The 14,473-nt window shown below is 48.3% G+C and overlaps 1 protein-coding gene across 6 annotated transcripts in view; it reads right to left on the bottom strand.

The window, feature by feature from the left end:
* The window catches only part of LOC106611843 (protocadherin alpha-C2), a 199,269-nt gene that overhangs the window by 21,809 nt on the left and 162,987 nt on the right, over window positions 1-14,473 (bottom strand). For all 6 annotated transcript variants that reach the window (XM_082955935.1, XM_082955934.1, XM_082955933.1 and 3 more), the window contains one exon: window positions 2,387-2,475. In XM_082955935.1, the coding sequence (XP_082812061.1) occupies window positions 2,387-2,475 (89 nt within the window). The remainder of the gene's footprint in view (window positions 1-2,386; window positions 2,476-14,473) is intronic.

Raw genomic sequence — 14,473 nt, 5'->3', positions numbered from 1 at the left:
CTCTCTCCTGCTCCTCTCTACTGACCAGGCTGCCTACTCTCTCCTGCTCCTCTCTACTGACCAGGCTGCCTACTCTCTCCTGCTCCTCTCTACTGACCAGGCTGCCTACTCTCTCCTGCTCCTCTCTACTGACCAGGCTGTCTACTCTGTCCTGCTCCTCTCTGTTGACCAGGCTACCTACTCTCTCCTGCTCCTCTCTACTGACCAGGCTGTCTACTCTCTCCTGCTCCTCTCTGTTGACCAGGCTACCTACTCTTTCCTGCTCCTCTCTACTGACCAGGCTGTCTACTCTCTCCTGCTCCTCTCTGTTGACCAGGCTACCTACTCTCTCCTGCTCCTCTCTACTGACCAGGCTGTCTACTCTCTCCTGCTCCTCTCTGTTGACCAGGCTACCTACTCTCTCCTGCTCCTCTCTACTGACCAGGCTGTCTACTCTCTCCTGCTCCTCTCTGTTGACCAGGCTGTCTACTCTCTCCTGCTCCTCTCTACTGACCAGGCTGTCTACTCTCTCCTACTCCTCTCTACTGACCAGGCTGCCTACTCTCTCCTGCTCCTCTCTACTGACCCGGCTGTCTACTCTCTCCTGCTCCTCCTGTTGAACAGGCTGTCTACTCTCTTGGGGGGGGGGGGGGCTCTCTAGGAGTCTACGGTCTCTACAGTTTGTTCCTGTCATCTTCTTGTTGACAGACTCCTTTTCAATCTCCTCCTTCACCTGCACTTGCTCTCTCCTCGTGGTGGCCTTTACCTCCTCAAGCGCTGTGGTAAGACTCTCTCGCTCTCAGCTCCTGGACAAGTTCTTTAGCTGGGTCCTGCACTGGTTGATCTGGTCCTGTAGAAGCTCTGTGTCTGAGTTGGAGGTGGTGTAGCTGAGGGCTGCTCCTTCAGCTCAGTAACCCATAGCTCTAACAGAGCCAGCCTGTCTTTCAGCAGGCTGATGGTGGTGTAGCTGAGGGCTGCTCCTTCAGCTCAGTAACCCACAGCTCTAACAGAGCCGCCCTGTCTCTCAGCAGGCTGACGGTGGTGTAGCTGAGGGCTGCTCCTTCAGCTCAGTAACCCACAGCTCTAACAGAGCCGGCCTGTCTCTCAGCAGGCTGACGGTGGTGTAGCTGAGGGCTGCTCCTTCAGCTCAGTAACCCACAACTCTAACAGAGCCAGCCTGTCTCTCAGCAGGCTGACGGTGGTGTAGCTGAGGGCTGCTCCTTCAGCTCAGTAACCCATAGCTCTAACAGAGCCAGCCTGTCTCTTAGCAGGCTGATGGTGGTGTAGCTGAGGGCTGCTCCTTCAGTTCAGTAACCCATAGCTCTAACAGAGCCAGCCTGTCTCTCAGCAGGCTGATGGTGGTGTAGCTGAGGGCTGCTCCTTCAGCTCAGTAACCCACAGCTCTAACAGAGCCGCCCTGTCTCTCAGCAGGCTGACGGTGGTGTAGCTGAGGGCTGCTCCTTCAGCTCAGTAACCCACAGCTCTAACAGAGCCGGCCTGTCTCTCAGCAGGCTGACGGTGGTGTAGCTGAGGGCTGCTCCTTCAGCTCAGTAACCCACAACTCTAACAGAGCCAGCCTGTCTCTCAGCAGGCTGACGGTGGTGTAGCTGAGGGCTGCTCCTTCAGCTCAGTAACCCATAGCTCTAACAGAGCCAGCCTGTCTCTCAGCAGGCTGATGGTGGTGTAGCTGAGGGCTGCTCCTTCAGCTCAGTAACCCATAGCTCTAACAGAGCCAGGCTGTCTCTCAGCAGGCTGATGGTGGTGTGGTCATGGCTCTGGTGATCATAGACGGGCAGGGGGAGGGGGGCTAGGATAGACCTGTTGGTGGATCTGTGTTTGGGCTCCTGCTGTTGGAGTGCCTGAGGTGAGGGGAGAGGTCGGTGTGCTGTCCTGGTGCATGACAGTGCCGTTCTGGTACTCGGTTACCGTCAGAAACCTGTTTTCCTGGTCCTTTTCGCTGTCCTCATGTATATTTGCCTTCCCTTGCAAATGCCTTTCTTTGTGGTATAGCTGAAATGCCTGGTTACAGCTGTATGCCAGGCAGTAGTGTGGTCTGTGTAAACTAACAGGTTTTTCTCCCTCCCTCCATCCCTCCCTCCCCTCCCTCCCTCCCTCCCTCCCTCCCTCCCACAGAACATGTGTCATTTACTCTCTGAGTGGATAAGGGGCGGTGAGCAGAAGAGTCAGGGTGATTGAGTACCTGATCTCTACCTGAGTTATATTATAGTTGGTCTGGGTTAAACTGTGTCAGTCAAAGTCAGTAAAGGTTTGCTTTGGTCAGTCTGGATTGTTCTGGGTTGTTCAGGATTCGTTAGTCGGGGTGGTCTTAGTCTGGTTTCTTCTGCTTTGGTCTGGGTTGGTCAAGATCAGAGCAGTTCAGTGTGTGGGGTCGGGGCCCGGCTCTTACCTCCGGTGGCGCTAGACACGGTCGGCCAGTTCTGGACCAGAACCCCCTGGGCTCCCTGCATCACCGACGACTCCTCCATGTGCACTGAGCTGGAACACAACACACACACACTGAGGTTACACACTGGAGAAATATAACACACACACACTGAGGTTACACACTGGAGAAATATAACACACACTCAGAGGTTACACACTGGAGAAATATAACACACACACTGAGGTTACACACTGGAGAAATATAACACACACACTGAGGTTACACACTGCAGAAATATAACACACACACTCAGAGGTAACACACTGGAGAAATATACTGCTCAAAAAAATAAAGGGAACACTTAAACAACACAATGTAACTCCAAGTCAATCACACTTCTGTGAAATCAAACTGTCTACTTAGGAAGCAACACTGATTGACAATAAATTTCACATGCTGTTGTGCAAATGGAATAGACAACAGGTGGAAATTATAGGCAATAAGCAAGACACCCCCAATAAAGGAGTGGTTCAGCAGGTGGTGACCATAGACCACTTCTCAGTTCCTATGCTTCCTGGCTGATGTTTTGGTCACTTTTGAATGCTGGCGGTGCTTTCACTCTAGTGGTAGCATGAAACGGAGTCTACGACCCACACAAGTGGCTCAGGTAGTGCAGCTCATCCAGGATGGCACATCAATGCGAGCTGTGGCAAGAAGGTTTGCTGTGTCTGTCAGTGTAGTGTCCAGAGCATGGAGGCGCTACCAGGAGACAGGCCAGTACATCAGGAGACATGGAGGAGGCTGTAGGAGGGCAACAACCCAGCAGCAGGACCGCTACCTCTGCCTTTGTGCAAGGAGGAGCAGGAGGAGCACTGCCAGAGCCCTGCAAAATGACCTCCAGCAGGCCACAAATGTGCATGTGTCTGCTAAAACGGTCAGAAACAGACTCCATGAGGGTGGTATGAGGGCCCGACGTCCACAGGTGGGGGTTGTGCTTACAGCCCAACACCGTGCAGGACGTTTGGCATTTGCCAGAGAACACCAAGATTGGCAAATTCGCCACTGGCGCCCGGTGCTCTTCACAGATGAAAGCAGGTTCACACTGAGCACGTGACAGACATGACAGAGTCTGGAGACGCCGTGGAGAACGTTCTGCTGCCTGCAACATCCTCCAGCATGACCGGTTTGGCGGTGGGTCAGTCATGGTGGGGTGGAATTTCTTTGGGGGGCCGCACAGCCCTCCATGTGCTCGTCAGCGGTAGCCTGACTGCCATTAGATACCGAGATGAGATCCTCAGACCCCTTGTGAGACCATATGCTGGTGCGGTTGGCCCTGGGTTCCTCCTAATGCAAGACAATGCTAGACCTCATGTGGCTGGAGTGTGTCAGCAGTTCCTGCAAGAGGAAGGCATTGATGCTATGGACTGGCCCGCCCGTTCCCCAGACCTGAATCCAATTGAGCACATCTGGGACATCATGTCTCGCTCCATCCACTAACGCCACGTTGCACCACAGACTGTCCAGGAGTTGGTGGATGCTTTAGTCCAGGTCTGGGAGGAGATCCCTCAGGAGACCATCCGCCACCTCATCAGGAGCATGCCCAGGCATTGTAGGGAGGTCATACAGGCACGTGGAGGCCACACACACTACTGAGCCTCATTTTGACTTGTTTTAAGGACATTACATCAAAGTTGGATCAGCCTGTAGTGTGGTTTTCCACTTTAATTTTGAGTGTGACTCCAAATCCAGACCTCCATGGGTTGATAAATTGGATTTCCATTGATTATTTTTGTGTGATTTTGTTGTCAGCACATTCAACTATGTAAAGAAAAAAGTATTTAATAAGATTATTTCTTTCATTCAGATCTAGGATGTGTTGTTTAAGTGTTCCCTTTATTTTTTTGAGCAGTGTATAACACACTCAGAGGTTACACACTGGAAAAATATAACACACACACTGAGGTTACACACTGGAGAGAAATATAACACACACACTCAGAGGTTACACACTGGAGAAATATAACACACTCAGAGGTTACACACTGCAGAAATATAACACACACTGAGGTTACACACTGGAGAAATATAACACACAGTCTGAGGTTACACACTGGAGAGATATATAACACACACTGAGGTTACACACTGCAGAAATATAACACACACACTCAGAGGTTACACACTGCAGAAATATAACACACAGTCTGAGGTTACACACTGCAGAAATATAACACACACTCAGAGGTTACACACTGGATAAATATAACACACAGTCTGAGGTTACACACTGCAGAATTATAACACACACTCAGAGGTTACACACTGCAGAAATATAACACACAGTCTGAGGTTACACACTGCAGAAATATAACACACACACTGAGGTTACACACTGCAGAAATATAACACACACACTGAGGTTACACACTGCAGAAATATAACACACAGTGTGAGGTTACACACTGGAGAAATATAACACACACTCAGAGGTTACACACTGGAGAGAAATATAACACATGGTGACATGGTGAGGTTGGACCCAGGTGCAGAGAAGAGACCAGACGAGGAATCAGTGGTTAAGGATAAACATAATACTTTACTGAGAAACTGTAGCCGCAGGATCACAGTACACTTGAAGAAACAACAAACACTAAGTTTCGAAAACCCAAACTGACACTCGAATAGCGACAGTCCAGTGGATGAGTTGGCAGTGTGTTGTGAGCATACTCTGCCCAGACAAGGAACTTGCTCCAGTTGCTGACCTGGGTGGAGATTAAACAGCAGAGGAACTTCTCCAGCTCCTGGTTGGCCCGCTCCATTTGCCCATTCGACTGTGGGTGGAACCCTGATGAGAGACTCACCAACGCCACCAACAGGGAGAAGAAGGCTTTCTGTGCAACGAACTGGGGCCCACAATCCAAGACAATGTCCTGGGGAAGTCCGTGTAGTCGGAAGACATGGGTAATCATGAGATCAGCGGTCTCCTTTGCTGAGGGAAACTTGGGTAAGGTGATAAAATGGGCTGCCTTGGAAGACCAATCGACAACCACCAGGATAGTGGTAAGCCCTTGGAATGGGGGTAACCCTGTGATAAAGTCTATGGACAGGTGGGACTCGGGCCCGGATGGGGATGGGCAGAGGTTGGAGAAACCCAGCCGGTCACTGTCGTGCTTTGGGCACAGGTGGAGCAAGTTGTAACGAAGGATCTCACATCCTCAATCATGTTGGGTGACCAGAATTTCCGCCTCAGGAACTCCAGTGTCCGATTAACCCCTGGATGCCCAGTTCATTTAGAGGAGTGGCCTCATTGTGGTACTCGGGAACAGACTCATCGTGGACCATAAAGTCTGTTAGTGGGTCCTTCGCCGGGGTCAGGTTCTCGGATCTGGGCTTGTCGGACCATGGTCTCAATACTCCATATCACAGGGGCCACAATGTGGGAGCTGGGGATGATGGGCTCGGAGTCCCTCTCCTCATTAGAGACATCGTGTTGACAGGACAGGGCGTCTGCTTTCTGATTCTTGGTTCGCGGACGATAGACTAGTGTGAAGTTGAACCTGTTAACCTGTTGGGTCTAGGGGGCAGCATTTGCACGTCTGGATAAAAAAAATGTACCCGATTTAATCTGGTTACTAATCCTACCCAGTAACTAGAATATGCATATACTTATTATATATGGATAGAAAACACTCTAAAGTTTCCAAAACTGTTTGAATGGTGTCTGTGAGTATAACAGAACTCATTTGGCAGGCAAAACCCTGAGACATTTTCTGACAGGAAGTGGATACCTGATGTGTTGTATTGATTTTAAACCTATCCCATTGAAAAACACAGGGGTTTAGGAATATTTTGGCACTTCCTATTGCTTCCACTAGATGTCACCAGCCTTTACAAAGTGTTTTGAGTCTTCTGGAGGGAGATCTGACCGAACAAGAGCCATGGAACGGTGATGTCCCATTAGACACCTGGCGCGCTACTTCATGTTGGGTACCCTCGTTCCAATACGTTATAAAAGGCTATGCATTCGTCCACCTTGAATATTATTCATGTTCTGGTTAAAAAAGGCCCTAATGATTTATGCTATACAACGTTTGACATGTTTGAACGAACGGAAATATATTTTTTCCCCTCGTTCATGACGAGAAGTCCGGCTGGCTTACATCATGTGCTAACGAGACGGAGATTTTTGGACATAAATGATGAGCTTTTTTGAACAAAACTACATTCGTTATGGACCTGTGATACCTGGAAGTGACATCTGATGAAGAGAATCAAAGGTAATGGATTATTTACATAGTATTTTCGATTTTAGATCTCCCCAACATGACGTCTAGTCTGTATCGCAACGCGTATTTTTCTGGGCACAGTGCTCAGATTATTGCAAAGTGTGATTTCCCAGTAAGGTTATTTTTAAATCTGGCAAGTTGATTGCGTTCAAAAGATGTAAATCTATAATTCTTTAAATGACAATATAATATTTTACCAATGTTTTCTAATTTTAATTATTTAATTTGTGACGCTGACTTGACTGCCGGTTATTGGAGGGAAACGATTTCCTCAACATCAATGCCATAGTAAAACGCTGTTTTTGTATATAAATATGAACTTGATAGAACTAAAAATGCATGCATTGTCTAACATAATGTCCTAGGAGTGTCATCTGATGGAGATTGTAAAAGGTTAGTGTATCATTTTAGCTGGTTTTATGGTTTTGGTGACCCTGTCTTTGACTTGACAAAACATTACACACAACTCTTGTAAATGTACTGTCCTAACATACTCTAAATTTATGCTTTCGCCGTAAAACCTTTTTGAAATCGTAAAACGTGGTTAGATTAAGGAGATGTTTATCTTTCAAATGGTGTAACATAGTTGTATTTTTGAAAAATTTGAATTTTGACATTTATTTGGATTCAAATTTGCCGCTCTTGAAATGCACCTGCTGTTGATGGAGTGCACCACAGGTGGCACGCTAGCGTCCCACCTAGCCCCAAGAGGTTAAAGAACAGAGCCCATCTAGCCTGGCGAGCGTTCAACCTCTTGGCTTCTTGAATAGAGACCAAGTTCTTATGGTCGTTCTAGATCACGAAATGTTGAGGTGCCTTCTCCAACCAGTGTCTCCACCCCTCAAGGGCCCACTTAACTTCTTATGGGCAGGTGCGTCCCACCTCAACAACATCCGGTGAAATTGCAGAGCGCGAAATTCAAAATACAGAAATACTCATAATAAACATTCATGAAACATACAAGTGTTATACATCGACTTAAAGATTAACTTGTTAATCCAGCTGCTGTGTCAGATTTCCAAAAGACTTTACGGCGAAAGCATACCATGCGATTATCTGAGGACAGCGCCCAGCACACAAAACCATACAAACATTTTCCAGCCAAGTAGATTAGTCACGAAAGTCAGAAATAGCAATAAAATGAATCACTTACCTTTGATGATCTTCATATGGTTGCACTCACAAGACTCCATGTTACACAATAAATGTTCAGTTTGTTCAATAAAGTCCCTCTTTATATCCAAAAAACTCTGTTTTGTTGGAGCGTTTTGTTCAGTAATCCACTGGCTCAAAGGCGGTCACAACAGGCAGACGAATAGATCCAAATAGTACCGGTAAAGTTCGTCGAAACATGTCAAATTATGTTTTTTATTAATCCTCAGGTTGTCTATTGTCTTTATAAATCGATAATATTTAAACCGGACAATAGCGTATTCAATACAAAGGAGAAAGAACGGCGGGCACGCTCCCGGTCGTGCGCGCAAAAAGCTCTGGTTCATTCGACCGACCACTCAGATAATGTTGTCATTCTTACTCATTTTTCAGAATAAAAGCCTGAAACAATGTCTAAAGACTATTGACATCTAGTGGAAGCCATAGGAACTGCAATCTAGGTCCCATCCATTTATATGGTGGATAGGCTTTCAATGGAAAAACACTTGATTCAAAAGAATGCCACTTCCTGGATGGATTTTCCTCAGATTTTCACCTGCCATATCAGTTCTGTTATACTCACAGACATTATTTGAACAGTTTTGGAAACTTTAGAGTGTTTCCTATCCAATACTACCATGCATATGCATATCCTAGCTTCTGGGCCTGAGTAACAGGCAGTTTACATTGGGCCCCTCATTCATCCAAAATTAAAATTACTGCCCCCTACCCAAGAGAGGTTAACTGCCAACATCGTAGTTGCGTTCCGCTGGCGTGAACTGCTTGGAGAGAAAGGCACAGGGGTGCAGTTTCATGTCCCCCTCTTTCCGCTGTCAAAGGATTGCTGCTGCTCCGGTGTCCAAGGCGTCCACCTCTACCACGAAGGGGCGGGTAGGATCAGGATGGACGAGGATCCAGAGGGTCCAGACATCCAGACGTCCCTTGAGCTCCCCAGATGCCCTGTCAGCCTCGGGGGTCCAGCAAAAATGGTTCTGGGACTTGCGTTTTAGGGTCTTGAGAGGCGCTGCCACCACACCAAAGTTGCGTATAAAACGCCTGTAAAAATTGGCAAACTGTTGGATTTGTTTGAGTGAGGCGGGACGGGGCCAGTCGATGAGCCGTTCTCACCTTTACGGGGTCCATTTGGATGCTGGCGGTAGAGATAATGTGGCCCAGGAAAGAAACTTGGGATACATGGAACTCACACTTCTCTATCTTGATGTATAGTTGACTCTGCATCTCAGGACTTGGAGGATGTGCAGTATGTGTTCCGGAAGGTTCTTGGAGAAGATCAGGATATCGACAAGGTAAACAAAGACGAACCGATTCAACATATCCCTAAGCAGGTCATTGACCAATGCTTGGAAGACTGCCTGTGAGTTCGATAATCCAAAGAGCATGACCAAATACTCATATTGGCCACTCAGGGTGTTAAAGGCAGTCTTCCATTCATCTCCCTCCCTGATTCTCACCAGATTGTAAGCATTGCGGAGGTCCAGTTGGTGAAGAATTGGGCCCCATGGGCCAACTCCAAGGCAGTGGACATCAGGGGTAGGAGTCAACGATTCTTAATCCTAATCCTGTTCAGCCCTCTGTAATTGATGCAGGGACACAGACCTCCATCCTTCTTTCCCACGAAGAAGAAGCCTGCACCGGCTGGGGATGTAAAGGAGTGAATGAAACCTGCCTCCAGCGACTCCGGATGTAATTGTCCATGTCTGCTGCTTCAGGGGTCGAGAGGGAGGAGTTCTATGGTGCAGTCGTATGGACGATGAGGAAGGAGGGTGGTGGATTGCCTCTTACTGAAGGCCTCCCAGAGGTCGAAGTACTCGCGAGGGAGAGTGGAACAGTCTTGGTCTTCAATGGATGCCGGGGAACATGGCAAGGCTCTTGGTGGGTGTCTTAGTCTGGCAGTTCTTACCCCAGTCTAGTAGGTATCCCGTGGACCAGGAGAATAGGGGGTCATGTAGCACTAGCCAGGGGTACTCTAGGATAAGGGGATTCTCAGAAGCTGTGATTAAAAGACAACTAAGAGTCTCTGAGTGGTTAACCCCAAACTGCAGTAAAATGGGCTTGGTCTGATATTACACCTGGCCAAAGCCGATGGGGCATACATCAAGGGCTTGAATCTGCAGAGGGATGGGACATTTCACGCACTGGATTTGCAATTCTCTGGCGAAGTCTTGGTCATTGAAATTATCCGCGGTCCCGGAGACCACGAAGGCTTGAATGTGGTGCTGACGGTTGTGCCAATGGAGGGTTGTGGGTAGTGTCAGACGGTGACCGGGTAGCTGGGGTGTAACTGCACAGCTCGTCAGGGTCTCCCCTTGTCCTGGCGATGACCGAGACCTCCGTATTAGAGGCAGCAGACGTCGCACATGCACCTGCCACATTCCTGTGGGCTCAGACGTGTGCGTCCCAGCTGCCTGGATGCCTCAGGGTGCTCCAGAAACCGGGATATGGGAGTGGTGTCAAAAAGGCGCTGTCTCACACGTTCTCGGATGTCAACCCTGATGGCCAGCGTTATCAGGGTCGAGGTCCTCTCCCAGTTCCCGAGCGGCCAGTTCATACTTGATGGAGTTAGCCAGACCCTGCTGGAAAGCGGTGACCAGTGCCTCAGTATTCCACCCACTCTCGGCGGAGAGGGTGCGGAACTCAATGGCAAAGTAAGCCACTGGTCTGGCACCTTGACGGAGGTTGAACAGTCAGTTTGCCGCTTCTCGTCCACTGACTGGGTGGTTGAAGACTCGTCGCAGCTCAGCAGTGAAGGCTAATATGGAGCTGCAGGATGGTGGCTGCTGTTCCCACACTGCCATTGCCCACGCCAGGGCAATGCCTGAGAGTAGAGAGATGATGTAGGCGATCATGACCCGATCGGTGTGGAACGAGGACTGTAGCTTGAACACCAGAGAGCACTGAGTGAGTAACCCCTTGCATCCTCCCGGGTGGCCGTCATACCGCTCGGGGTCTGGGATCTTGGGTTCCCGGTGCAGTTTCCCTGGAGGAACTACGGTGACGCCTGTAGCACTGGGCGATGAGACTTGGGCATTGGCTTCTCCTGGTTTGGGGTTGGGCCATTGTTGGAGGGAGTTGGGTCTCGGGAGGGTCTCTGATATTTGGGAGAGTTGTTCTTGCTGCCACCTCAGCAGTGCTCCTTGGTGGGTTATAGCATTCTGGATCTGGGTGATCTCTGCTGGGTCCATGTTGTGGCAGAAGCTTGCTGTGATGTGGTGAGGTTGGACCCAGGTGCAGAGAAGAGACCAGACGAGGAATCAGTGGTTAAGGATAAACATAATACTTTACTGATAAACTGTAGCCGCAGGATCACAGTACTCTTGAAAAAACAACAAACACTAAGTTTCGAAAACCCAAACTGACACTCGAACAGCGACAGTCCAGTGGGCAAGTTTGGCAGTGTTACACACTGGATAAATATAACACACACACTCTGAGTTTACACACTGGAGAGAAATATAACACACTGAGGTTACACACTGGAGAAATATAACACACACACTGTCTGATGGTATACTATGAGAGTGTTTCTGTAGTACATACAAACACACCCACATTTTCTGGGTGATGGTAATATTATAGTGGCAGCAGCTATAAGCTTCTGTGGACCGAATCCTCTCTCACTCTGCATTTTCCCAATAATAATATAATTTAACCATGGCAGGGAGCCACAGGATGTGTGTGTGTGTTTGTGTATATACAGTCAGTAGTGGGGGTCAGCCAATTCCATCTGAGGAACTCAAGCAGGACCCTGGATTAGGATAAATCACGCCAAGCCCAGGGATTTCAGCACACCCTCCCACTAAAATGTACTGCGCTTTGCAGTGTGATAAAAAAAAGCGACAGGATGCCACCACAACACAGCAAACACAGAACCTTAAACACACAGACTCTCGCCATATTAAAATGTAACGGATCACATTTCACTAAATCCATTGTCCTCTATTCAAACTTCAAAACATAATTACGGAGTTTAATTATGCAAAGGTTCAGGAACATTTCATGTCGCTTTTGAAACAATCTGCATATTCCAGTATCATTTATCCAACAGGGGTATCACCTTGTGGAATAGTGAGCTGCTGAGCAGGGTTTTAACTGAGGATTAAAGACACTCTCTATCTTTCTCTTTATTGTGTTAGCAGATAGAGGATGGAACCAGGTATCAGAACATCTCCTGATAAATATAGAAACCCATGCATGTGCTTTTAAGGCAGTGCTCTCCCTCTCTCAATCCCCCCTGCGCTTCCATTTTTCATCCCCCTCTCCTCTCCTGCCATTTTCCCCTGCTTGGAAAACTGGGTCTCATTTAGTCTCACTAAGGTCAGGTGAGAAGAAAACATTAGCCACTTCAGCAGGAATCGCTCTGCCTTTCTCTTTCAATGTCTCTGTTGCTGTATTTTTCACTCACAGACACACACGCCAATATGTTATTGACTATGAAAATTCTCTACGTTTTCCCCCACCTCTATACTGAAAAACGTCAATGTTCAGCTGCAAGGACATGTTCTCCATGAGGTAAATTAAAGTATTGTATGATATAATAGTTGAACATATACAGTAAGAGAGACAAGAGGAAGGGGAACATTGTGGGAGGAGGTAGCAGGATAGCCACCATTTTAGTTGCACTTCTTCTCAATGCTCTACACACGTCTGGTCGTCTGCGCGTACACGTGCGTGTGTGTCCGTGTGCGCATTTACACGTCCAAGGTCAGGCAATCACAGCTCGGTTTCCATCCTCTCCTCTCTCTCTCCCTCCCCCATTCTCTCTTTATTCATTTGTCCCTTCCCCCTCTCCCTCTCTTTCTTGCTATGCAATTTTTCACTCTAGCTATATTGAATAGTGTGTGTGTGTGTGTGTGTGTGTGTGTGTGTGTGTGTGTGTGTGTGTGTGTGTGTGTGTGTGTGTGTGTGTGTGTGTGTGTGTGTGTGTGTGTGTGTGTGTGTGTGTGTGTGTAAATGTCCTCCTGTCTTGGTGTAGCGGTGTAAGGAGATGAATAGAGATTTGGTAGGGGGGCCATTTTGTATAGACTGCTGTGTAGAGTTGGAGTCAATTATTAATGGGGAACACGGGACCGAAAAACATGTTACCTCAGCTAATGGCTGTATCTGTTTCTCTCTCTCATTGTCTCACTTTCTCCTTGTGTCCCTCTGTCTGTCTGTCTGTCTGTCTGTCTGTCTGTCTGTCTGTCTGTCTGTCTGTCTGTCTGTCTGTCTGTCTGTCTGTCTGTCTGTCTGTCTGTCTGTCTGTCTGTCTGTCTGTCTGTCTGTCTGTCTGTCTGTCTGTTCGCCTGTCGTACTTACAGCCATGAACCCATATAGACACACTGCCCTCTAGATAAGCATGGTTCATAATTACAGTGAAATAGATGTGGGCTACAAAACTAAGCAGGTCAAAATCATTACAGAAGTTGATATTGTGTTTGGGGTATACATTCAAAATCTCTCAAAATCTTTCAAGCAAACTGTAATCTCATTAGATTAGAGTATAAAGAGATAAATCAGCATCTCAGATTGGGGGAGGGAGAGGAAGAGGGAGGAGGGAAGGAGGGGAAAAGAGAGAGGGAGGGAGGGAGGGAGGGAGGGAGGGAGGGAGGGAGGGAGGGAGGGAGGGAGGGAGGGAGGGAGGGAGGGAGGAGGGAGGGAGGGAGGGAGGGAGGGAGGGAGGGAGGGGAAGAGAGAGGAGGGATGAATGGATAAAGTAGGGCTCCATGCTAAAGTAACAAGAGATTCAATGCATTAGAATGATTTGCTCAAGCCAATTAACTCACAGTAAACCCTGCTGTAATTATGAGGGAATCAGTGTAACACTAATGACACTAGGATGTTACATTCGTATTAATCTGACACACAAACACATTAATGTACTCGTAGAATGAGACTTATACTGTAGACAGACACATAAAACATTAAATGATAACTCATAAAACAAAGACAAACACATACATGCTGCAGCTAGTGCTGACCCTAGTGCTGACCCTAGTGCTGAGCCTAGTGCTGACCCTAGTGCTGAGCCTAGTGCTGAGCCTAGTGCTGACGATAGTGCTGACCCTAGTACTGAGCCTAGTGCTGAGCCTAGTGCTGACCCTAGTGCTGAGCCTAGTGCTGACCCTAGTGCTGACCGTAGTGCTGACCATAGTACTGACCCTAGTGCTGACCCTAGTGCTGACCCTAGTGCTGAGCCTAGTGCTGACCATAGTACTGAGCCTAGTGCTGAGCCTAGTGCTGACCCTAGTGCTGACCCTAGTGCTGAGCCTAGTGCTGACCCTAGTGCTGACCCTAGTGCTGAGCCTAGTGCTGAGCCTAGTGCTGACCATAGTACTGAGCCTAGTGCTGAGCCTAGTGCTGAGCCTAGTGCTGACCATAGTACTGAGCCTAGTGCTGAGCCTAGTGCTGACCCTAGTGCTGACGATAGTGCTGACCCTAGTGCTGAGCCTAGTGCTGACCCTAGTGCTGAGACTAGTGCTGAGCCTAGTGCTGACGATAGTGCTGACCCTAGTACTGAGCCTAGTGCTGAGCCTAGTGCTGACCCTAGTGCTGAGCCTAGTGCTGACCCTAGTGCTGACCGTAGTGCTGACCATAGTACTGACCCTAGTACTGAGCCTAGTGCTGACCCTAGTGCTTACCATAGTTCTGACCCTAGTGCTGACCCTAGTGC

The sequence above is a fragment of the Salmo salar genome, chromosome 09 (genome assembly GCF_965601325.2).
Source record: "Salmo salar chromosome 09, fSalSal1, whole genome shotgun sequence".
NCBI classification, from domain to species: domain Eukaryota; kingdom Metazoa; phylum Chordata; class Actinopteri; order Salmoniformes; family Salmonidae; genus Salmo; species Salmo salar.
The sequence above is the reverse complement of the archived record's forward strand: the minus strand, read 5'-3'. Positions and strand labels throughout refer to the sequence as shown.